Raw genomic sequence first — 25,623 nt, forward strand, 5'->3', positions numbered from 1 at the left:
GAACTGAGATGAGCATGCAGGGTGGGGACACAGGGGTGGGACACAGGAGTTCTGGGGATTTTCAGGGCTGGCTGACTTCCCTCATTGCAGATAACCTCCTCTTCCCCTCCTCTAGCAGGAAGGCCACAGTGATGGTGCCTCTCCGGGCTGCTACTTACTAGGCAGTGTGGTGTGAGTCTCCAAGTTCCCATCCCCTCCGATGCTGGGGAGGAGAAAGCATATTTATTAAAATCATGCCAACATGCTGCTCCATGTGTCAACATATGCATAAGTCAGACCCAGAACCAGAGATTCTGCCCCTGGGGCATCTCTCCCATTACCCTCAGGGGTAATGCAAGCACTGCGCCCTGGGGACCCAACTGCATCCTGGAGGGGTGACAGGGGAAACACACTACTCATGCCTCTTCGAGAGAGCATCATCAATAGAGCATGCGTCAAGAACATTCTCACCTCCAAGAAAGACCCCTCCAAGATGTGGGTAGGTCACTGGAGTTGTTTGGTCGAGCTCCCAGTGCTGTCTATAAAAAGCAAAAAGAAATTTCAGGGCTGGGCTGGGGTATAGGCTGAGGGCACTGGAAGAGCCTCCTCTGGCCCTGGAGTAGCAGCTGGGACCTGGATTTGCCTTTTCTACAAATAGTACCGGCTTTTCTCCAGGCCACCTTAAACTTGGAGTGGTCTTGATACATTCTTCTCCCCAGTACTCTACCTACAACCAGTAACCAAGTCCTGTTGGTTCCTCCTTCCCACCCTCCCTAGCACCCGCCCCTTTCTTTTTGTTCCCTTTGCCATGTTCCTAATTGAGACCCTCACCTCCTTGCCACGGGCAACACCCTGGCCTCCGGCCTGAGCAAACTGACTCCAGTTTCTGTTCCTCCTGAACATGCCTCTTTCTTCATGTTCCCCAACCCCAGCCCTGACCCTTCAATGAGTCTCCCTTACCTTCAAGATCAGAGCCAAATCCCTTCACCAATCTTCTGAGGTCACCATAATCTGGTTTCTACTTTCCTTCCCCTTGTTTGCTCCCTCCTTCCCAGTCCACACAAACCTTCAGGCCTAAGCTAATTACCTGCCATTATTTTGGAAGCCTGAGGGCCCTGAGCTGGTCTACCCCATTACCACCCACTCCCATCCCCTCCTGGAATGCTGAACTCCCTCCTTTCCAGCACCTTACATTTCCAAATTCATTCTCTGAGACCCTCATCAGTTCCTATCTCCTCTATAAAGCTTTCTCTAAATGCTCTGTCTTAAAAAAAAAAAAAAAAACCTTGAAATTTACAAAAGTAACATGTTAAATGATACAAAGATTTAAACAAATGAATGATCTACCCCTACCTTAAGAATCCTGCCCCTTGCCACAGATTCCACACGCAAATACCACCAGAGCTCATTAGTAGTGAACAGACTCGTATGTGCCTTTCCACATCTTTTTCCACGTTCACGCCAAAATGGAAACACCTTCACACATGTGGGGCTGGTGTTTGTTTCTACTGAAATAAATACCCTATTTTAAAAGTCCCATGTGGAGGCCGGGCGTGGTGGCTCAAGCCTGTAATCCCAGCACTTTGGGAGGCTGAGACAGGCGGATTACGAGGTCAGGAGATCAAGACCATCCTGGCTAACCCGGTGAAACCCCGTCTCTACTAAAAAATACAAAAAACAAGCTAGCCGGGCGAGGTGGCGGGCGCCTGTAGTCCCAGCTACTCGGGAGGCTGAGGCAGGAGAATGGCGTAAACCCGAGAGGCGGAGCTTGCAGTGAGCTGAGATCCAGCCACTGCACTCCAGGCTGGGTGACAAAGCGAGACTCTGTCTCAAAAAAAAATAAAAATAAAAAAAAATAAAAGTCCCACGTGGAGGGGAACAACGCACACCGGGGCCTATCATCAGACAGTGGAGGATGGGAGGAGGGGAGAGGATCAGGAAAAATAACTCAGGGGTACTAGGCTTAATATCTGGGTGATGAAACAATCTTTGCAGCAAACCCCATGCCACAAGTTTACCTGTGTAACAAACCTGCACACGGATCCCTGAACTTAAAAAATAAAAATAAAACATCCAAGTCCTATATGTCATCTATGTGATTATGCATTTCTTTCTGTGTATGGTTCTTGTTTTTCTAGCCAGACAGGTTGCTGGGGGGATATGACTGTGTTGCATACCTTATTTCCTTTAGAATTACTAATAGAGTATTGTTGTACACAGCAATGGCTAAGTAATCGGGCGAACACAATTCACTTAGCAAGACTGTGCTATGTGCGAGGAACTGGGCTCCCTCTGCCCCAAAGCACATGTCCCCCCACATGGAGTAGGGAGCATGGGGCAGTGTGTGTGTAAGACCTGCCACTCTGAGTCTGGGTAGATGGAGATGAGTCCCTTGATAAAAGCAGGCCGACTTGGATGAGTGCCATCACATACCAACAAAACGCCTGTCCCTGCGAACAGCGGGGAAGGCTGGGATTGCTTCTCCGTGGGAATTGAGGGGAGGCCTCGTGGAGGAGGGGGATTTGAGCAGAACTGGGAAGGTGGCGAGACAGGGCATTCTACACCGCCTGGTTGTGTTTCAGTGCCTGACACAGGTAGGCCCTCAGTAACATGGGCTCAGCACTGAATGTGGAGCCAATGTTGGGGAAGAATAGATTTTGCAAGGGGCCTGGCTGGACTCTGAGCTGCCCATCCTGGTTCACGGCTCACTACTCACAGTCAGAGAGTCACCCAGGGCGGCCACCACTTTGATGTCTGCTGGTTGGAGCTGGTGGACTAGGGGAGACAAGCAGAGAGGTGGTTGTGGGGGCTGGGGGTGTCTACCTTTTAAAGTACACATTTTACCAGAAGTCTATAACTCTGTCCCACTGCTCCCCATTGTACTTATTTTCAGCTTAAGGCTTTAGCAGATTTGCCCCTTCCATTCATTCAGAGCAACCAAGGCACTGAAGGGAATGGGTTTCATGGCTATTGTCCATCCTCAGAAGAGCCTGATTCACACTGGGGTGGTCCAGGAAAGTTCCAGCTGTGGGGTCATGTAGCACAGGCAGGTTGAACCCCAATCCCTGACTCTACCTGCCTCACTGGGCAGGGACGCCTAAGGGACTGCCACTGGGACTATAAGGAGACAAGAAGTGCATTCAGTGGAGAGGTCTGTGCACCTCCACCTGGAGGCCCAGCTGTGGCTGCAGAGGCCGTGGGGCAGGATCTAGGTCTGCACTGCATGGGAATTAGCAAGTCCTGCTTAAAGCTCCAGGGTATATTTGTAGGGTCTCCCCCACCCTGATATTTGGCAAGGCCCTTAATCAAAGGGGATGACGATGATTTCACTCACCAGAGGTTGGAACACTATTGGAAGCCTTCCACTCTGTACACGCGAAGTCACTGCCCCAGTTCTAAATCAACAGGAGAAAAGATTCAGTGCCCAACACTCATTGTGCAGGGAGATAAACTTCAGCCCAAGAAGAACCAGCTAAGGGATTTTTCATGCAGGCTAGAAATGAGTCACCATACAGGATCATGTGAGGGAAAGAACTGTGAGCTATAGATGGGCTAGGAGGGAAATTAGGGGAAGAAATGGGTGTGTCTAGCTACCCCTCTGCACAACCCATAGTGCATGTCCCCACATGTGCACCCACACACAACCTTTCTTATGCCAATATGTCTATGCTTTGAATGGAACCAGTGGCTGCCCCAAAGCAGGGAAGAAAACCATAAAGTCATATACAGGTGAGTCTCCCAAAGGAACACAGCATTTGGATGCCTAACATGAGATTACAGGTATGTGTGTTTTATAAAATTAAGCTAATTGACACTAATTATAATGCTAGAACCTAAACAATAATTAAAAGATTTTTAGAATAATAACACAAAATATTTTACAATTGTAAAGCTCCTAGTTTCTGCCTATCTTTTCTGGATACCTGTATGTCTTTTTGCATATTTAACTTAACAGCCTTATTCCTTATATGTTTGTAAATTAATGCAAGCAACCCTGGATGCTTTTAGTAAATTTTCTCTATCTCTAACACAGAGTATATTTTCCAGGTGCTGGGGGAAGGAGTGGGAAGGGAAGCAGAGGGCACAGAAATGATTAGTACCAAAAATCTGGGGGCAAATTGAGTATCTTCCCAAAGTCCCAAATATATGCATGCTGAGTGTGGAGTAGGGCTTGACCAGGTTGACTGATTGTCCAGGAGTCTGACTGCCAGACACTATGAAAGCTTATCCTTCTCTTCAGTCAGATGATGAAGACAAGCCTTGTTGAAATATTCCTATCATGAGGGAGCAAAAATGGAACTTTTAAATATTATTTGCTTAGTCCAATGGAATTTAGTTTTTTCCAAGGGACTGCTCAATTCATCATACTGATGGATTTCTTGTTGAAAGATTTAATGAAATCAAGAACATGCTTGTGTGCAGATGACAAATACTCAGAGAAAATGCAACGTAAAAGTTATTCAGCCATCAGCACATGAGATATAGCTCAGATAGTTGGTGAACCAGAGATAAGCATATTCCCTGTAGATGAACAGACCCTGGCTGGAATTTAAACGTGTTCATCTGTCACAAGGGAAGAACTATGCACCGCATTCAAAATCAGTGCATCCAAATCCCCTGAAGATCTTAAGCTGCAGATTCTGATTCAGCAGGTCTGGGGTGGTGCCCAGGACTCTGCATTTCTAACAAGCTCCCAGGTAAAGCCTCTTTGTGCCTACTTTATCAGTTTTGCTTTTATTATTTTTAATTGACATATAAGTGTACATATTTATGAGGCATAGTATGATATTTTGATACATCTCTACAATGTGCAATGATCAAATCAGGGTTATTAGCATATCTCTCACTTCAAATATTTATCGTTTCTTTGTGTTGGGAACATTCAAAATCTGCTGTTCTAGCTATTTGAAAATATATGGTAAACTGTTAACTATAGTCACCCTACTGTGCCATAGAACACTAGAAATTATCCTTCCTATCTAGCTATAATTTTCTGTTAATCAATTTCTGCTGTCCCTACTCTGCAACCACCATCCACCCTTCCCAGACTCTAATAACCACTCTACTTCTGTGAAGTCAACTTCTTTAGCTTCCGCATATGATGAGAACATGTAGTATTTGTCTTTCTGTGGCTGACTTATTTCACTGAACGTAATATCCTCTAGGCTCATCCATGTTACCTCAGATGACAGAATTTTGTTTCTGTGGCTACTTTGAGTAGAAAGCTGTTAACACACGCCCTTCTAGCTCTGGGATTTTTAGCTTTTCCAGCAGCAAAAGCAAAGACACATGAGACTGAAGAACCAAGAGGGCAGATCCAGACCCATTCAGCTCACCATTGTCTACCCAGCATTTAGCATAGTGCCCATTCCACGTAGGCATCCAACAGGTAAATGTTGAATCAATGAAGAAATGCCTGATTCATAAGATGCAGCTGACATTTCAATTCTCATGGAATTTGGTCACTGGTTCAATGAGGACAAGCCTCCACTGGGCTAACGTGAGCCTGAGAAAATTCAGAGAGGCTGGACACAGCATAACCTGCAGCCAGCAATCTGGTATTGCTTGTACTGCAGAGCTTAGCATCCCACAGTCCTTAACAATTTCATATGGGTTAGTTTCTTCAGCTGGCTTATAAAACGTCTTTCCCCAATCACTCCTGCGGATGCCCAGTCCATTCTACAGATAGCAGTCAGGGAGATCTTTGAAAGACATGAACCAGATCATGTCACTCTCTCCTGAGACCACCAATGGCTTCCCACCTTTTTCCACTTGAAATCCAATGTTTTTACTCAGGAATTCAGGCTTTGTGTGATCTGGCTTCTTGGCACTCCTGATCTCATTTCCCCTACTCTCCACCTCATTCTCATGCCCCTAGTCACTCTGACCACCTCTCTCTTCCCCAAATACACCCAACACAGTCTCACTTCTGAGCCTGTGTGGTCCATGGTCCTTCTGCCTGGGACTGTGTTTCTGGCTCTCTGTGTAGCAAGTATCTCTTCATTATGCATTTCTCAGTTTAAATCTCCCCTTAGAGAGGCCTGGACTGCACGGTGCACCTGAATGTGCCTCCCTTGCCCCGGCCCCATCACCCTCCTCAGAGCTGTCATCACTATCTGAAATGACCATGCCTAGCCATGTACATAAGATGCCTTTCTCTGTAGATTGTAAGTTACGTGAGGGCCGGGAACCATCTGTCTGGTTGACACTTCTGTCTTCCTGGAATAGTGTCTGACACATAGTGTGTGCTCAATAATTGTGAAACTCCACTGGGCTCTCACTTCTCCTGGTCTGGACCATGTTCGATACTTCTCTGCATGCCTTCTAGCCCCCAGCATGAGACTGGATATAATATAGGTGTGAAACCGAAACTGCTGGTCGAACCCTATCCTGGTGACCAACAGACCTGATCTGGACCAGGCCTGACTGCCAGTCATGGTGTAGTCCAGGGTCGTCCAGGCCGTCTTTGCAGTGGCCGTCCTAGGCCCACAGACATGGTTCATCCAGTGGAATTAACCATGGGCTCTGAATCCTCAGCACTAGAATGACTGACTTGAACCAGACAAGGCCTAGGGGCCCACAGGAACATGAACATGAACATGAACATGAACACGAACACGCCTCCACTTCCTTTTGGGCCCCACCCCTGGAATTGCAGTTCCCTCGCACTCAGCTTTCATCTTCTGAGAAGTCAACGCCACATCACACCCGCAGCCTCTCCCTCTTGAGAGGCTGAGCTGCTTAAGCAGTAACCATGTCTGTGAGCCCAGGATTGCCAAGGTCGAAGAAAATCAATCCACAGGCACTTCCTCTGCTTGGGGGCTGACGTCAGGTAAGCAACTTGAGAACATGTTAGGGCAATCCTGGGGCTTCGTGGTTCGGGAGCCTTTTCTGTACATTCCAATCCCCAGTATGTAAGAAGCACATTTCTGCTTCAGTGAACACTCTGAAACCTGTACCACACCCGAGTCCCTGGCAGGTGGAAATGGTTTGTGTCTGAGAGACGCCGATGTGAGTCAGGGGTTACCTCAATGGCTGGCTGGGTGGGGTATGTGTAGTTACTGTTCCGAGGGGTTCTCAGGAAGGGCTCGTTCTAAGAGAAAAGAAACCACATGGAGAGGTTATCTGACAGCACCGAAGTTTGCTTGAGAAGGAGAAAAACTAACAACCCTGCCCTGTAGGCTTATTTAACATGATTCTTCTGCACTTATATAGAAAGAACTATATAAACATAATTTCGTTCGTTCCCCAGAGGGTTTTACATAACAGCTCTGGCAAGGGATGGACAACACAAGGTGCGCAGAGGGTTTCATACCCACTGTAGTCTGGGGTCTGCACTTCTGTGTTCCTCCCAGCAACTGCACAGCTCCCTAATCCTCAGACCTATCTATTTTCTTGGCTTTGTCATTTCTCTAGCAAGGGATTCATGTTTCAGCATTTTTTTTCTCTTCCAGAAAGTATTATGATTATCAATATATTTGAATATCTGTTATGTTTTTTCGTTCTGCCTCCTTTGAATTACATGTCTTATCCTCTTTAGGTTGGGTTCCTGTATCTTAGTCTTTTTTTTTTTGTAAAACATCCTCTACTTACCTATCTGTTTCACAATCAGTTTTCACACAAGCCCAGTCAAGAACCCAAGTCCACCCAGTTGCAGGTAAGGGGTTAATTAAAGAAGGAAGAAGGAAGCAGACAAAGGAGAAATGGGGAGAAAGTTAATGAGAAAACGTAAAAATGACAGGGAAGCAAGATCAAGTTGATAAGACTGAGATCAGGAAACATTAACTGGGCCCAGGGCTATGAAGACTCCCACAAAATGTGCTCAGTGGAGTAGTAAGCCCATGGTCTGAAAATTTGGGAATAAAATGGGAACAAGCAGAACAAACCAGGCTGGCACTGTGGCTCATGCCTGGATTCCCAGCGTTTGGGGAGGCCAGGGTAGGAGGATTGCTTGGGGCCAAGAGTTTACTACCAGCTTGGGAAACATAGCAAGACCCCATCTCTACAACAAATTACAAAAATAAATTAGCTCAACATGGTGGCATGTGCCTGTAGTCCTAGCTACTCAAGAGGCTGAGGCAGAAGGATTCCTTGAACCCAGGAGTTTGTGGTTACAGTGAGCTATAATTGTGTCGGTGTACTCCAGCCTGGGCAACAGAGTGAGATTCTGTTTCAATTAAAAAAAAAAAATTTAGGCTGGGTGCAGTGGCTCACACCTGTAACCCCAGCACTTTGGGAGGCCAAGTGGGGGTTGATCACATGAGGCCAGGAGTTCGAGACCAGGCTGGACAACATGGTGAAACCCTGTTTCTACTAAAAATACAAAAAAAAAAAAAATTAGCTAGGTGTGGTGGTACACACCTGTAATCACAGCTACTTGAGAGATTGAGGCACGAGAATTCTTTGAACCTGGGAGTCAGGGGTTGCAGTAAGCTGATATCTTACCAGTGCACTCCAGCCTGGGTGACAGAGCAAGACTCTGTTTCAAAAAAAAGGAAAGGGAAAACCAGAATGTTGGAAAAGTGATCTTGTCTCATACCTGACCACACGTACACAACCATATTCTTGCCTGGCATTGTCAAAGGTGACTAACTTTGCACCCTCCAACTGCCCCACTTTACAGATGAGCAGAAGCTGAGCCTGAGTGAGGAAGGGACTGCTTCCAGGTTAGGGAACAAGTGATGAATGCCCAACTAGGGCCAGAGCTGACCGGACAGGCCTCTTGCCTGGTTCCATTCCTCACACTGGAGGTCAGGCCAACAAAAACCCTGTTGGTCAGACAGCGGGAAAGGAAGAGAAGGACTCAGCAGAGACTGGAAGGACAGAGTCCACCCACACAGAGCTCTCAGCCCCCAGCTCAGATCCTGGTTCCCTGAGGCACCCGACAAGTCTTCCCTTTCCTCTGGTCTCAGCATTCCTGTCTGAAACAGGGGCTGGTAACGGATATCCTTTCTTTTTTCTTTTTTTTTTTTTTTTGAGACAGAGTCTTGCTCTGTCGCCCAGGCTGGAGTGCAGTGGCGCGATCTCCGCCTCCTGGGTTCACACCATTCTCCTGCCTCAGCCTCCCAAGTAGCTGGGACTATAGGCACCTGCCACCACACCCGGCTATTATTATTTTTTTTTTGTTTTTTGTATTTTTAGTAGAGACGGTGGTTTCACCATGTTAGCCAGGATAGTCTCGATCTCCTGACCTCATGATCCGCCTGCCTCAGCCTCCCAAAGTGCTGGTATTACAGACATGAGCCACCGTGCCCGGCCCCTGACATCCTTTCAAGGAGAGGTACTCAGGGCCAAGTGGGAGAAGTGAGCCCTGGACCACCTACAACAGCATAAGACAGAAGAGGGCTTATGGTGACAGGTCCATGTAGCTACTTGGGCTTGTCTCGGGTTAACAGTTAGCATTCCCTCAGCATTCACCAACAGAGAGGGTGATCTGGGAGCATTCTATAAATAACTGACCCATGCTGGTTGAGCAGCTGAAGCGTTAGAGAGCGTTTCTAGGTGCCAGGATGAGGGGAGGAGAGAAAGAGACAACTGGCTCAGGTGGGGAGACAGACTTGAGAAGCTGAGGCCGTGAAGCATCAGAGAACGGCGTGGCCAATCAGTGCAGCACCTGCTGAGGAACTGTGGCAAGATGTGGAGATGTAGGGTCCTCAGAGACAAGACTCAGTGGCATTCTCCCTGCACTTCAAAGGAGCCCAGACTGGGCTTAGAGTCCAGCGGCTGGAGCCAGTCCTACCGTGACCAGCATGGGAGGCACTGAGGGAAAGACAAACCTGACCTTTTTGGAAGTGCTGTGAGTGCAACTGGAGAGTGTGCTTCACTGAATCTGTTTGATCACAAGATCTACAGGTTGGGGAAAAGGAGGCAGAGCTAGAGGGCCAGAAGTCAAGGAGACACTAGACTGTGTTACAGACTGAGGCCATGGCGACAACAGTAACAGCCCAGGGTTGTGGCGGGTGCCTCAGGGCTTCCTCCCCACTCCCCTTCTTTTCTTTTTTTCCCAACTCCTATGTCCCTGTCTAATGGGTTTTTATTGGGTTTTATTGGGCTTGTTTTTAGCTGGGTTTATTGACCATTGACCACTTGGTACATGCATGAGTCAGAGTGGTTTAAAGGCCTGGAGCCAAGCAGATGACGTGAAAGACGGGTTCGATGGAGCCTGACTGGCTCTTGAAGGCTAGGTTTGGAGCCCCCGTGAGTAAAAGGGGGGGCCAACTGAATGGTAGCGCAAGGAACCGGTCTAGTAGTTCCAGCCATGCAAAGATGGTGTGGGCTGCCTGGGGAGGCAGAGCCCAGACAGCCTCCTGATGTGAGTCAGCAACATGAGTCAGTGGCTGCGGGACAAGGCCATTAACATCCTGGCTGCATTACTAGGTGTAACGTTCCACAGGGAAGGAGGCGTGATTTTCTTCTCTTCTGTGCTGGTTGGATGAAACCAGATGTACAGTCGCCACCTTACAGGGGGCCACATTCCAAGGAGAAATACCCGTATGAGGCAGGGGTTGGCAGCCATGTGTGCAACGAGTGGTTGGAACTGAGACGACTCTCAGCTGGGTGGTGGCAGTCAGAGGCAGAAGGACATAATGGTATTTCATGGGATGTCCTATGAGGTTTTCTTTTTTTTTTTTTTTTTTTTGAGATGGAGTATCGCTCTGTCGCCCGGGCTGGAGTGCAGTGGCCGGATCTCAGCTCACTGCAAGCTCCACCTCTCAGGTTTATGCCATTCTTCTGCCTCAGCCTCCCGAGTAGCTGGGACTACAGGCGCCCGCCACCTAGCCTTGCTAGTGTTTTTTTTGTATTTTTTGGTAGAGACGGGGTTTCACCGTGTTAGCCAGGATGGTCTCGATCTCCTGACCTCGTGATCCGCCTGTCTCGGCCTCCCAAAGTGCTGGGTTTACAGGCGTGAGCCACCGCGCCCGGCCCCTATGAGGTTTTCTATCCCATTCTATTCAAAAAGTGCTAGCACCGGGTGTGGTGGTTCACACCTGTAATCCCAGCACTTTGGGAGGCCAATGTGGGAAGACTGCTTGAGCTCAGGAGTTTGAGACCAGCCTGGGCAATAGAGTGAGACCCCATCACTATTAATTAAAAAAAAAAGTGCTGGTTCCTACCTACACTGATTACAGGTGGTTTGAAAGTTCACCTTAAGAAAGTGTGAACATTTGGGGATGGAGAACATTAGGACAAATACCTAATGCATGCATAGCTTAAAATCTAGATGACAGGTTGATATGTATAGCAAACCACCATGGCACATGTATACCTCTGTAACAAACCTGCACCTTCTGCACATGTATCCTGGAACTTAAAGTAAACTAAACTAAAAAAAAAAAAAAAAACTGTGAACATTTAAGCAGAGGCCATAGGGTGTCTTGGGAGGGATGTGGTAGAAGAATTCCATTATTCTCTGAGAGACTGCATCCACAGAAGTCTAAGGCCCTCCCCACTGAGAACCTAAGATTACGTAAGTCTATTGTTTCATGGGTGGGAAGGTGGGACTAGTTAGCCTTTAACGTGCAAAGTGATGAGGATCTGAGCCCCTGCAGTGGCAGTGGGAATGGGAAGAGGGCCAGGTGGGAAGAATCCTATTAGATTCTGGAGGACTGGTAAGAATCCTGTTGGATAGGGTCCCTGACATTTCATGCCTGCAGAACTTGAAAACTCCAATGACACTGACAGAAATAGAGAAATCCTAAGGAGCAGAGAGTTTGGGAAGACAAAGAATTAGTTCCTATTTAGACACTCCTTGCTCAGAAAATTATTTTTTGAATGAATGTGAAGCATGAGATGGATGGTGGTGGGGTCATGGCAGGATTAGATTTAGAAGCTCTGAGCATCAAAAAGATAACAATGTCACTTATGTAATTCAATACAAAACCACTGCTAAACAGCAAACTAAATTCAAGGGAATTTGACAGACTTCTGCTTTTTCTTACGAGAAAAGACAGGGTGTAATACATGAACTTATTTCAGCGCCCCTCCTGCTTGATCACACATTAATCTGCCTTTTGGGTAGCCTTATACCATATACAGCATCCAAGGAGAAATGTATTTTAAAGGTCGGAAATAGAGGATTGGAGTTCGGGAAAGAAGAAATGAAGACACAGATTGAGAGACTGAGGAATCCAGCACAAAGAAATTTCACAGGAAATCCTGAAAATGGATGTCTCAGAGTGAAAGGATGTGGAGACAGAGAAAAGAAAACAGAGGCCAGGCACAGCAGCTCACACCTGTAATCCCAGCTCTTTGGAAGGCTGAGGCTGGTAGATCACTTGAGTCCAGAGTTCAAAACCAGCCTGAGCAACATGGCAAGACCCCACCTCTACCAAAACAAACAAACAAACAAACCAAAATTAGCTGGGCATGGTGGTGCATGCCTGCAGTCCCAGCTACTCAGGAGGCTGAGGTGGGAGGATGGTTTGAGCCCAGGAGTTCAAGGCTGCAGTGAGCTGTGATTGTTCCACTCACTTCAGCCTGGGAGACTGAGCAAGACCCTGTTTCAAAAAGCGAGTGAAAAAGGAAAGAAAACAGAATGGAGACATGAAAATTGGAGAATATCTACATTTTCAAGACTGGGGAAAGGGAGGAGGAGGGTCACTAAAGGCAGCAACCAGAAGACCAGAAAAATAAAGGCAATTCAGTGTCCACAAACCCAGGAAGGAGTGAATTTCAAGGGGGAGGTGGTGACCTTTGACAAGGGCTTCAGAGAGGTCAAGAAGAATGAAAGCTGAAAAAAGGACCAGGCATTCAGCCAGCTGCCCTGGGGTTAGGAAGGGACTGGGCAGAAAGCCCATTAAGGCAGAGTATAGGCTCAGTCCACAGAATGGTTAGTCAAAAGTTGGCTGTAAAAGAACTGTCCAACTTGAAAGTACAACAGAAATCCACGGTATGCTGTTAAGTCACCCTACCTGGCTCGCAGAGTGTATGAGCAGTTAGACTGGGGATGGGAGGAGGCTGAGAAAGCTCATGCTCACAGCCATCTCGGCCTCCTGCCTCCCGCCCCCCACTGCGTCCTGCCTGTCGCCTGTTGCCTCTATGTTTAGATACATCTAGGACAAAAATATGTGCTGCCTGGCCCCTGTCAGCTCACACTGAGATGCTGGTGGACTTTTATATCACTCCAAGGCACATGGGAGGGAGCAGATGGGACCCGAGGAATGCAGAATGCTCAGAACGCAGTGAAGTTGGGCTGGCCAACAGATGGACCCTTTCAGAACCAGCTCCAAGGTTGCTTAGCAACACCTTCACCCGGGCTGGGCTTCTACTGGTTCCACGAGGCTGGATCTGCTCACCTCTGCAAATCAGTGCAGTGGCTCCATCAGGCTCTGTCTAGAAGGGAGGCGCTGAGCCCACTGTGCTTAAGATGCTGCTGGGTGGAGCAGCCTCCTTTTGGGGGTCTCTGCCTGATCTGGGGCAGAGCCTGGAAGCGGCTGCCTTGAAGCCCACGGTGACAGGGCTCTCCCTGACCCGGGGCTTAGGCTCCAACTCAGTAGTCAATACACGTTTGTTGAAAGAAAGAGCAAATGATGGCTGCTTTTGTTATGTAATGGAAGGGGAGTGGACAGTTTGGAAAGGGCGCTCCATGGCTGATATTCAGTATGGCTACAGGGCTGGTAAAATATTGAAATACCTACAGTATGGCTTATGGTGGGTATTTCTGAGTCCCCAAATGCCCCCACTACTCACGTTCCCTGGCTTCTCCCCTAGAACCCCCAGGCATTCTTAGGAAAGCAGTTAAAGAGTTTACACCTGGCACAGTAGGGGCCTCTAAGGTTTTGCTCCAGGCCTTTGGCCAGCATCTGACCACCTGGAATAGAGGCATCTGTGTTGCACTAGTTGTTGCAGAATCTGACAATCTCCTTAGCTCCAAGCACAAGACCCAGCAACTGAGCCCTCTGCTACGACTATCTTCACTTCCCATCCCCTCTTCCTGCCATTCTTGCTCTCCTGATGGCACACGAGACTGAGCCTGAGCCCAGGACTGGGGTAGGGCAGGCAGCCGACAGGGAGCAGGCAGTGAACAGGGGTGCCCACTCTCTCAGGATTCCCAGCAGACACACGGGGGAGCTGCAGGTCCATTCCCCAGCAGGGAGGGTGGGAGAGGGTGGTGTGGCCAACCTAGGAGGGAAACCCAGCCTCCCAGATTGGGTCAGGCTTTCTGCTTTTATTGCTGCTGAGGGTTCTCTGGTCTTGGCCTTATTTGGTTAAAAAGCCGTAAGACAGGGCCTAGAAACAGGAGCTGAAGACAATGTGGCTGAGAACCTGCCCCCACCCCAGCCCTGAAGTCAAGCTGAACAACCACTTACAGATTCCTCCTTAAAAGGAGCCTGTAGCTGTCGTGTCCTTGTAGGTCCATCCTCGTCCCTCCTCCATACAGCTCTGGGCTCTGCCCTTTGCTGCTCTCCTCTGTGATCCTTTCCTTGTGGAATCTCCCTAATCCAGGCTCTCCTGTCTCCAGCCACAGCTCCTGAGCCTGCCGGGGTCCTGCCTGGGCCCTCTAGCCTGTAGTCAGACTTTTTCATCTGCCCCAAACACTGCTGCTAAAAGAAGCCTTCCTGCCATTTTCCTGGCATCCCGATTGCCTCTCTCAAGAGCCCACTTTTCTCACCAGGATCCCCTCCTTCTGCTGGGGCCTGGGCCTCCTCTCCCTGGTGCGTCTCCTGTTCCCAGTGGCGGCTGCACTCTTGTCTCCCCTCTCGCCTTCCCTGTCCATTCTCATGGACTCCCCTCCATCCTCCAAATCTCTCAGGTGTCAGTAAGGGGGCGAGACGGGTGCTGAGGAAGCTGGGGTGGAAGACGAAGTGGGAAGGGTGAACTGTGTGCCCTGGTTTGTGGAGAGGAGCCAGGCAGGTCCTCCCCTCTTACCTGAGTGGGGCAGGTGATGGGGATCTCTGCTCTCAGGTCCAGGGTCTCTGTTTTGCTTCCAAGTGGTTCAAGCTGATCAGGGAAGAAAAGAGAGACACGGGTGTAGTGGTTTGTTTCCATGGAAGTGAACATTCCCTGGCAGCATCCTGCAGTGGGGAAAGCTCAGAACTCAATTTCAGGGGGGCTTGGCTCCCGCTTCTGGCTCTGCCAGTTGCCAGCCGTGGGGTTTTGGGCCAGTCGCTTTGCTTCTCTGGGAGTAGCTTCCTCGGAGACTCGTCATGCTTCTCTAGCAGGGATGTGGAGAGCCGTAAATGAGATAACATGGCTTAAACTCCCTGACATGGTGGCTGGCACACAGGGAAAGTTGAATGAACGTGGGATTTTTGGCTTGCGTTTCTGTAGAGAGGCCCCTCCTCAGAGTTCAAAGCTCTGAGGAGAGGGTGCAGCCGAGCTCAGGCCGAGCAGGCTCTTAAGGACTCCACATTTCCAGCCACATAGACGTCTACAGATGTGCCAGCCACTGCCCCCTCAGCCTCACTTGCAAGGCTCCATTCTGTAGGGGCTGGTGCTCTGCCCTAGACTAGAACCCCAGGGAACAAGGGACATCCCACTTATTTTACCATATTGGCCCAAAGGGCTCTGGCGAGCTGGGAGTGGAATTTCTGACTTGGGTGGATGCAGTCTGGGGCGAAGAAGGACGTATCTGGGAGCCCATCCTGAAAGAGACCAACATACCCCCTCAAGATCCTATTGCTTCAGAGGGAGCCACCACCAGCAGGCCTGGCCCCTGGGACTGACCACTCCACACCTTCCTTCCTCTGGGAGTGCTCCAGGTCACCAGCCCCTACAGGGCCCTCTCACCTTAAGAGACAGATGAGGGCGATCCCACAAATAATAGTTTCGGGTAACCCCAACCCCTAACCTTCCTTTTTGACCCTATAAGTGCCCCTTATTTAATTAGAAAAGTGTCATTTATTTTGGGGCACATTCATGTGATGCCTGAGGCCATGCCATGGATGAAGGAGTGAGATCCTGGTCCCGCAGAGAGTCTTGGTCAGCCAGATGGGAAAAGCGACTTCCCAGCTTTTGGTCTGCTGGTCCTGCTGGTATTGGTGGGGAGAATGGAACAAAGCCTTGGGGAAGGCCTGCGTAGCTGGGTCTCCTGACACCAGCCTCTTCGTCTGGAGGTGCTGGGGGTGCATAGAGCTGCTCTCCTTCCCACTTCCCTCCAGTTAGGTGAGCCTCTTGGGATGGCAACCCAGGGGAACAGACCTCAGTCCTCACTGGGTCCACTCACAGATCTGTTCTGTTCAGAGTGGAAGTGCCAGGCAAAGGGCATGGCCCGGGTGGAAACAGAGAACCCCCAGAATGCTCCCTTATAACCGCAGTGCTGCACACGAGAGAGACCACGTGTGTGGCAGAAAGTTAGTCATCTGGAGCTGGCTGTGTTCGTGTCGGCCTCCCTGTCCCTCATTTCCTAAATGATCTTAGGAAGGACGCTTCACATCTCTACACCTGTGTTCCATGCGGATGATCACACTCATTTCCAAAGACAGATGTGACAATTTTATTTTTGGAAAGCACAGTGCCTGGCACTAGTAGTTGCTCAACACAATGGAGGCTGTTACAGGGGTCATGGGAGCCTCACACATACGGATACGGCTCAGGCATTCAGGGAGCCTGCACCTGCCAGCACAGCCCCTGGAAAGCTGTGTCTTTCCCATTTTATGCACATGCTCATGGAAGCAAATGGCATTTCTGCCTTGAATTTCTTCCTCTAAAAGAGCACCATGGGTGAGGGCAGGGGACATACCGCCAGGACGGGGAGCTGGACGTTCTGGAAGAAGGGCTGCAGCACCACAGAAAAGTCCTCCCGTGTGTCATAGCGGCCTGACTCCACCAGCTCACGCATGCTGCTCTGGGGACACACGCACAGGGTCTTCAGCACAGGCCCTGGGTGGGCCCAGGGCCCAGTGAGGCAAGAGCAGGGGTGATGGGCAGCCCATCTCCCTAGATGAAGGGGCCGACTCAGCCTTTCCCTTGAGAACACAAACACACCTGATGGCAAGTCCCTTTCGAGAATTTGGAAACAGGTTGGGTCACCTTTTTGTATTGATGGTAAGTAGACTACTGTCTCTGAAGGGCTAGGCAGGAAGTCCCAAAAGGGATAAAAACCTGGGAAGACCCTCCAGAGGCTCGGCACCTGCCTTTGGAGTGGGAGTGTGGGGGAGGGAAAGGGGGGTCTCATGAGGCATCCAGGGCTACGGGCCAGGAGTTGGGGTTAAGCCCTCAAGGGTAGCTGGGCCATGAGGGCTTTCCCACCTGGATCCTACTGGGATGATTCCAACCAGGGGGCCTGAGACACCACAGTGACGCGAGACAGAGGAAGGGAACCAGGGTGCTCCCCGTCTCCCCGCAAGCCCTGACCAGCTCTTCCTTCCCTGGGGGCTCTGGGCTGTGTGTCAGAGTGAGCGTGGGGGAGAGGACACAGGATGGTCCCTTCTTGGTCTTACCTGGTAGGCTCGGCTGAAGGACTCCAGCCTGGCCAGCTCTTGGGAGTTCTCCCGCAGGGTCAGAACGCAGTTACACAAAACGCTGCACAAAGATAGGGAGGCAGGAGGTCCCAGAGCCTAGGCTTCCATCAGGTGCTGGTTCTGATTGCCCAGGTTCAGGGGAGGGGTGGAGAGGCTCCCTCCCACCCTGGTTTAGGAGCACTGAAGTCCTGAGCTCTGGCGCACATGCTCAGGGGCAGGCTTCAGGCCTGACAGGGGCATTGGAGAAAGCCCAAGGGAGGGAGCCGCTGTGGGAATGAGGACCCTCTCAAACCAATAGAGCACAAGTGTTGGACTGCAGGTGCTGGGCCTGCAACTGATTACTCAGCTGAGCAAATGAATTTGGGCAGTGAAAATTTAGTGTTTAATTAAAAAGAAAATGCATCCTCTGGTGTTGGAGCTGGTATTTTTGGGCCTCTGATGCTATGCCCTAGACCTCTCCTTCATTCACGTAAGTGCCCTTTTCACACCCATCACATCTACTTAAAAGAGAGATTTCTAAAGCACTTGAAACAATGCCCGGTACACAGGAAGTTCTGTGAGATTGCTAAGTAAATAGATGTGTAAAATACAAAGAACAACAAAACACACACCCATGTACTTATGGCCCAGTTTAAGAAACAAAACATTCCCAGTTTGAAACTCCCTGTGTCCCTCCTAATTCTCTTCTTCCCCTGAAGGTAACTGAGTTGCTCATACCTTTTCCTTGCTTTCTGTTACAGTTTGACCACACATGTCTACATCCCTAACCACTGCCCATGTTCCGTCTGGGCTATCCTGTCTCTCAGACACCAGCCTCTGTCCCAACTTTGATCCCCCCCCTCTGTGGCTGCCTGGTATCACAGAAGTTCCTGCCAGGCACCTTGAGGTTGGGTAACAGGGGAGTCATGGCTCCAGTCTCCCGGAAGGGGATCGTTCTGGCAGAAGTCATCCTTTACAGACTTGGACACATGGATAGACCAAGTCACAAAGACCCTGAGGCAGCACCACTGCCTGTGGGCCAGACCAGGAGGTGAGGGCATCTCCAGTGTGGGGACAGCCAGGACCTGCCTACCTGGCCTGCTGCACTGGGCACTTGTCCGGGTTTCCCAGGAACACCTGCCGCATGACACTGGGGTTCAAGAAGTCCACGAGGTTGACCAGGGCTCTGGGCACCTAAGGGAAAAGCTGCGGATGAGAGGGGGGCTCCGGGGGCTTCTTCCTGGGGCTGTCTCAGGGCCCTGAGGAATGAGTTCCTTTAGCAATCCAGCTTGGTCTTTCTGGAGTTGGGTTCCGAGGAGTCTATACAGGTCTACCTTGTAGGGTCTTACAGGCCGTACATCACACAACTCCATGGGTGCCACCCAAAGGGGCTGCAGCAGCAATGGCACCTCCTGGAGTGGGACAATAAAGGCTAAGAGATCATCTCTGTTTGGCCATCATGTAGTGAGCCCAGATACATTAGAATGACCTTCGGTGAGATAGGCGACCTGTTCCCTCCAGCCCAACCTGGCCTAACTCTGCTGAGTAGGCACGTGGGCTCTGCCCGCCAGGGGAGCATCCGGTGCTCAGAGTGCCCGTGTCAGGCAGCCAGGGCAGCTTGTCCTTGCCAGAGGGTGGTGGTGGTGGAGGGGGAATGTGCTGCTGGGTGCAGGACCAGACAGGAGCTTGCTCTAGACCCACCCTGTGGCTCAGAATGCAGTGCCCAGCCTGGGGGCCACCTGGCTGCTACCACCAAAAAAATGTCCCAGATAGTAGTGGGGAGACATTAGACAATTCCACCCAGTGTCCCAGGTAGTGGTGGGGGAACAGCCTTCCCTTCTTCAGACCTGGGACCCTTCTGGGCTGATCCCATATAGAATAAGCTTTCCTTGGGGTTCTGAAAACGGAAGGAACCTATGCCCCTAGCTGTCTCCTTGAGAGAAGGGGGTTCTTCTCCCATTCTTTCCCCCCATCCACCTTCACCCTCACCATGCTTGAGCTGTTACCAGCTTGTGGGAGCCCCCTACCCACCTCTCTATGCAGGACATCCAAGGCATCGCGGAGATGGTCAACAAAGTTGGCTGCAGAATACAGATTCTAGAAAGAGACAGGAAGGAGGAAGAGGAGAAATTGATTAGGGTGAGAGGGCAGTGGAGGCAGTTCTCAACTTCCCTTCTGGCTCCAGCCCTGAGGACTTGTTCCCCCTCTAGCCTCCAGCTGTGGCCAGCTCACCACGTCAAAATCTGAGATGAATAGTTGACTACTTGCTGTTGTCAAAGATGGGTCAGTGGGAAGACTAGAACCTTCAGCCAGAGCTTTGGTTCAGGAGCAGAAAGTGGAGACTCCTCCTTCCAATTGCTTGCTACAGTTTCCTCTTTCTGAATTCTCAGGAGTTATAGGAGAGAGGAGTAGAAATACCATATATCTGCCACCTGCTACCTCACCACCTAGGACATGGAGATGGTGCCAAGAACCTGGAGGGTGGCGGGGTAAGAAGAGTATGTGTGTGTGTGTGTTGTATATGTATATGTGTAGACATGGGTGTAGCTGGATAATCCTAGGATTGGTTTTAGGAACTGTTCTCAGGGAAGATCTCCAATGCCTACTGGGCAAAGTTAGGAACAACACATAGGCCTGGACCTGGCCCCCATTACCGAATCCGTGCAGTAGTCACATAAATCTCTGCTTCCAATCAGCACTGTGATGACCTTCCAATCTTCATGGAAATTTACTCTCTATATGGAAGGAGGAAAATGCTTGGTAATTTCCAACAAGGAAATGAAAATATCCCTGCCATAGGAAATCCAGTCAATCCTCTATAACATCCTTGCCCACTTGAAATAACGAAATCGGTATCTCTGAACTGAAGGAATTTTAGAGGTTTATTTACAGACCACAGAATCTTAGCATCAGGAGGGATTTTCAGTGTCATTGTGCCCAGAAGCAAAGCTCTCCCCACTGACATAATCTCCTCCACAGGACCTCTGTCAGGGGGCTGTCCGACCACTGCTTGAATGTCTCTAATAATACAGGGCTCACTGCTTTTCATGGCAGACCACTTCATTTGAAGACAACTTTAGGGAGTTAGAAAATTAATATTTAGAAATAACCATAAATCTGACTCACATGGTCATCTTTCATCTTCTGCATCAGAGTTTGGACTTGGCTCACAAGATCCCTAAGAAAGAGAGAAAACCCATCCTTCTGTTGAGGAACAGTACCCATAGTTTTCCTCCTAGGGGGCCTGAACCAGCGGCTTCTACAGTATCATCCCCACTGCATGAGCTGGCAGAGATCCCGAGGCTCAGAGACCAGGAGCGACTTGCCTCTTCTGGAAAGTTATTACAACAGATAATCATTTGAAAAGCCAATGATGTGTTTGTCCTGCAGCCGTAATCAAAAGTACTGCCAATTATATTTGTTACTCATGGTCTCCTTTCTGGGACTCCACATGCAAAAGGGCTTTTACGATTCCATGTGAAGAAACCACTCATCTCTTTTGGAAGACTAGTTTAGATCCTAAAATTAGACCTATGAAACTTTTAGCATGCTTCCTCTTCTCACCCTGGCTGCCAGGAAGCTGAGTTTGATGCTCAAACATAATAACCATAAAAATGTTCATATCGACACAGTTACTTCTTCATTTCCTCCAATGGCTGTGATTTTTCTCGTACATATATATATTTTTTTGTAAACCTGTCTAAATGCTTCTTTCAGAAAGAGGTAGGGAATCACATGTGCTCTACATATGACTGGGTTTATAATTTATGGAAGGTGGCAGGCCTGGTGGCTCATGCCTGTAATCTCAGCACTTTGGGAGGCTGAGGTGGGTGGATTGCTTGAGCCCAGGAGGTTGAGACCACCCTGAGCAACAGGGTGAAACCCTGTCTCTACAAACATTACAAAAAGCTTAGCCAGGTATAGTGGTACATGCCTGTAGTCCCAGCTACTAGGGAGGCTGAGGTGGAATGATTGCTTGAGCCTGGGAAGTGAAGGTTGCAGTGAACTGAGATCATGCCAGGGCACTCAGCCTAGGTGACAGAGTGAAATCTCATCTTTGAAAAAAAAAATGTAGACTGGGTACAGTGGCTCACGCCTGTAATCCAAGTACTTTGGGAGGCTAGGTGTGCGGATCACTTGAGATCAGGAGTTTGAGACCAGCCTGGCCAACATGGTGAAACCCTGTCTCTACTAAAAATACAAAAATTAGCTGGCCATGATGGTAGAAGGCTGTAATCCCAGCTACTGAGGAGGCTGAGGCAGGACAATCACTTGAACCCAGGAGGCGGAGGTTACAGTGAGCAGAGATTGTGCCACTGCACTCCAGCCTGGTTGATGGAATGAGACTCTATCTCAAAAAAAAAAAAAAAAAAAAAAAAATTACAATTTGTGGAAGGAATAGATTTCAGGCACCTGAGCTCCCCACTTCCACTTGTTCAGGGCCCTGTTATAGACCTGGGTGGGATGGATCCATAGCAAGGTGAACTCCCAGGACATGGCGGTGGGACCATCTGTCCCCAGCTGTTTCTATTACCAAGAGTCCTCCCAGGCTGAGGGATTAGGTCTGGGGGCCACACCCCTCAACCAGAAGGTTGAGCAAGAAGATGACATGTGACAGAGGCTCAGATGGCTGAGCCAGGAGCTGCACACAGCAAGAAGACCTAGGCTGCTGGGGTCTCTAGGAGCAGGGTAGGGGCCCCCTTGGAGACCATCCCAGGAGGCTGGCAGTTGCTCTTCTTTGGGTGCCTCTGGGCTTCTCCATTCCATTTCTTGTTAGCTCCATCATGGGGCTAAGGAGGGGACATGACTCATTACTCCAGATGCGTCTAGGGCCAGAAGGCTTGCCCCATCCATTTGGTTGGCCCTCTCTGATCTTTTTGGGGAATTGCCACTTGTGAGGTTCTGGGGGGAGTGGATCTCTCTAGCACTGTTGTGCCTTGGTGAGTTGTAAACATTGGATAAGGTTAGTCGATTCATCCAGTTATGAGAACATGCTGCATATAAAGGCAAGGTCAGGAGTTCAATCTGTAGGGGCATCACATCTCTCCAAGGCCATAGCCTCTCTAGCCTGTTACAACCTTTGTCACAGGGGCAGCAGGGAAGAGGGCGGCCTGAGCCTCACAAGTGGCTAAGTGCCCCTTTGCACATAGAGGCCAGCACTATGATCTTAAAGGGTACTATTCGCATTCCACTCCCTACCCTGCAGGCTCCCTCCCTCCCCAAATGCCGTACTCAGCCTTTGCTCCAGGAACAGCTTGATTGAGGAATGCATTCATGTCACTGGCGTCACCCGTGCCCACGGCGTAGCCTGTGAGGTTTCTGTTAAACTCCCGAAGGATATCTGGAAGAGGAGAGGGTGAACAGAACGCAGACGGCTCAGAACAGAAAGCAGGAGAGCTTCTCTGGTACCGTGGGACCTAGGACCCCAAAGTGGGCTGTGTTATCATCCTCATGCTTCCTGGGGGAGAGGCAGGGAGGCAGTGTGTGTCCTGGACATAAGCTGGAGCCACCCTAAGTTGAAATGACCTGATGACTATGTGGGCCAGGGTGGCAAGAGCCTCTCACTCTTGTATTAAATTGTATTAATACAATTAAATTACATTAAAAATACATTTTTAATACAATTCACAGTGCATTGAAGGGTCACTACCTAATTTGTCTCAGCACCTCCTGGGCCTCTTGGAAAAACCCGAGGTTAAGAATAGTGGGTAACTTGTCCTAGATCACCTGACAAGCACATTGGAAAGCCAGAGACTGAACCCAGATCTTCAGGCTCTAAATCCAGTGTTTATTCTACCCACCTCGGCTGCTTTTTCATAGCCTCCTGTCTCCTACTTAAATAGTGGGCCATGAGGCAGATGTCATTTTTTCCTTAGCTGGGAGGCACTCTCGGGAAACCAAGGGGCCAGATAGATGAACAGTAGACAGATTCAAGCCCCTAATGGCTACTTACTAGGTAAGGTGGTCACATTCTCCAGGAAGCCGTCCCCTCCCGAACTGCAGGGCGTGAGCAAGCCAGTGAAAGAGAGGGAGAGACAGATTGGTTGAATCAATCTAGAAACTTGACCAACGAGCAGCCCCCACCCTTCTTAGTGCCCATCGGCACCTCTGAGACAGGCCAGACCCATCTCTTTGTGTTTGAGGAATTCTAAGAAAATTTTGAATTCCCTAATATATTGGTTCCCTACCGAACTCAGGATTTGAAGATGAGAGAGCTGTTTCCTTACCAAATCCAGGGGGAGAATGCTTAGCTGAGTATATACTACATGCCCAGACATGCACTAGATTCCGTTATTTCACATCTCCCAACAAGCCAATGATGTAGATGTGACTATGTCCATTTTACAGAGTAAGAGAATAAGGTGCACACGGGCTAACTTGCTAAAGGTCACTGAAACCCAACTTGAGCTGGAAGCCTTTGCAAAATAAAGCTCTTCTCTGCTCAGTAGTCAGGTAAATTCCAATGGAAGGTTCAGAAGAGTGGCCGCTCACTACCTTTCAATGCCCCATCTAATTTTCACTTAATCTAACTTCAAGGTACACCATGTTTCCTTTTATGCATTTATTAATAAATTGAGTATGACACACAGAAGTAGTATTTCTATTTTAACAAAATCTGATGTTCATATATGTGGTATTTACTGTTCTTTTTCTTGTCTCTTTTTCAAATCCCAGCATGTTATTCCAGGCCAATGGATTTTAAGAACATGGCCTTAGCTTCCAGCCTACCAGCAGAGACTTCTAAGGGACAGGCCATGAGTCATAGTTGTTCTTCATTCATGGAATGCTTGGAATGAAGTGGACTGTTGCATGCCAGAGTAGTCAAGGACTTAAGTCAGAGGCTCTGCAAGCAATTCAGATGGTAGAGAGAAAGCAGATGCCGTAAATCTTGCCCTTCTCCTTCACTCAGTTCTTGCTCCCCACCTTTCCATTAGATGTCTGAGCCTAACTTGCTCAGTGGATGGGCATTTGTTTGAGCATCTGATTCTTTTCCAGCTCTGCATGAAGCTGTTGCTTTCTGATCCTTCTTTCTCTGGACTAAAGACACCCAATCAGAATATTTTACATTTGAAAAGAAATTATAAGTCTATATACCTCCGCCAATCACTCTGTTCTAATTCTGCCTCCTTTTCTCCTCCAATAAAGATATAAACATAGACATGCAAACACAAACGTATCAAGTACTTCCTACTGTAATTTCTTGTTTAAAGGTATCCTCGTTTTAAAACAAGTATGGTGGCTGATCAAGACTAACAGTCTATGAACATCTCTCCCTGACTTCATTTTAAAGTGAAAACTTCCAGGAGAAGAAAAGGATTATGACAAATAAACACAAAAGCGCAAAAACGGTCAAACTCTCATTTTGATCAGAACTGTGTGAAACGTGAAAGGAAATAGACCCATATCAAACAGCTAGTCCACCTTAGACCCTTCAGATGCATATCATTTATGTTACACTATGAGCTCAATGGCTGGGCTCTGGTCATCTGTTGTCACCTAACGTGTACAGAAAAATAAGAGTAGATGCCCAGTAACATTTGTTGAAGGAGTTTCAGTCATGTGAGATTGAACCCCTAGTTAATAAAACAAAGGCATTGTTTTTGGTAAATTTTATTCTGGTCCTTTGAATGATCCCAAACAAGCAAACTTATTTCAGTGGAAGAAAAGGCAATGTTCTCAAGACCTCTGGGCCCGCCACATTGTTAAACTGGCCAAAGCTGGAACCGTTCACTATAGAATCTCACAGGTCAAGGGGCCTTGGAAATATTCATAGCCAAGCCTCTTCTGCAGGTCCTGTTCACAGCCACCCACCCCCCATGAATTCCGGGTCTACTTCTCCCCTAACTCCATGAGATCCACTCTTTTCACTTTGTTTCCTAGGGGGAAGAGGCTCAAATTGCATTCTTAATTGATCTAGTATCAATAATTGTCTAGTTTTTCCAATCTAGAAGCTTTAATGGCTCAAAAATTGCTTTTCTCAGATGAGTCTACTACATGAACACTTTCAGGAGATGTAGAATTAAGGGAAACATTGGGTTAAACAGATAAAACTTAAATAGATTTCTGCATTGCAGGCCTTATCAGAGCCTTTAATATGCTAATACGCACATGAATTCCTCAGAGGAAGGCTACAGTAATGTTTCCCCCTCAAATACAAAGGATTTTCTCTTCTCCAGGAATAGGTCTGGAATTAATGTCCCATGGAAGACACTTTGAGACACAGTAGTCTATGTATTCTATCAAGTGTCAAGCTGTCTCTCTG

The 25,623-nt window shown here is 48.8% G+C and overlaps 1 protein-coding gene across 2 annotated transcripts in view; it reads right to left on the reverse strand.

The window, feature by feature from the left end:
* PLB1 (phospholipase B1) overlaps nucleotides 1-25,623 on the reverse strand; it is a 149,304-nt gene that overhangs the window by 22,766 nt on the left and 100,915 nt on the right. For both annotated transcript variants that reach the window (XM_011956290.1, XM_011956291.1), the window contains 15 exons: nucleotides 23,314-23,357; nucleotides 22,593-22,701; nucleotides 20,487-20,538; nucleotides 20,015-20,095; nucleotides 19,392-19,457; nucleotides 18,454-18,554; nucleotides 17,361-17,442; nucleotides 16,661-16,765; nucleotides 15,468-15,563; nucleotides 14,848-14,919; nucleotides 7,007-7,072; nucleotides 3,314-3,374; nucleotides 2,696-2,754; nucleotides 451-518; nucleotides 159-202 (listed from right to left, as the gene is read on the reverse strand). In XM_011956290.1, the coding sequence (XP_011811680.1) occupies nucleotides 159-202; nucleotides 451-518; nucleotides 2,696-2,754; nucleotides 3,314-3,374; nucleotides 7,007-7,072; nucleotides 14,848-14,919; nucleotides 15,468-15,563; nucleotides 16,661-16,765; nucleotides 17,361-17,442; nucleotides 18,454-18,554; nucleotides 19,392-19,457; nucleotides 20,015-20,095; nucleotides 20,487-20,538; nucleotides 22,593-22,701; nucleotides 23,314-23,357 (1,106 nt within the window). The remainder of the gene's footprint in view (nucleotides 1-158; nucleotides 203-450; nucleotides 519-2,695; nucleotides 2,755-3,313; nucleotides 3,375-7,006; nucleotides 7,073-14,847; nucleotides 14,920-15,467; nucleotides 15,564-16,660; nucleotides 16,766-17,360; nucleotides 17,443-18,453; nucleotides 18,555-19,391; nucleotides 19,458-20,014; nucleotides 20,096-20,486; nucleotides 20,539-22,592; nucleotides 22,702-23,313; nucleotides 23,358-25,623) is intronic.

Source organism: Colobus angolensis, unplaced genomic scaffold (assembly GCF_000951035.1).
Source record: "Colobus angolensis palliatus isolate OR3802 unplaced genomic scaffold, Cang.pa_1.0 Scaffold413, whole genome shotgun sequence".
NCBI lineage: Eukaryota > Metazoa > Chordata > Mammalia > Primates > Cercopithecidae > Colobus > Colobus angolensis.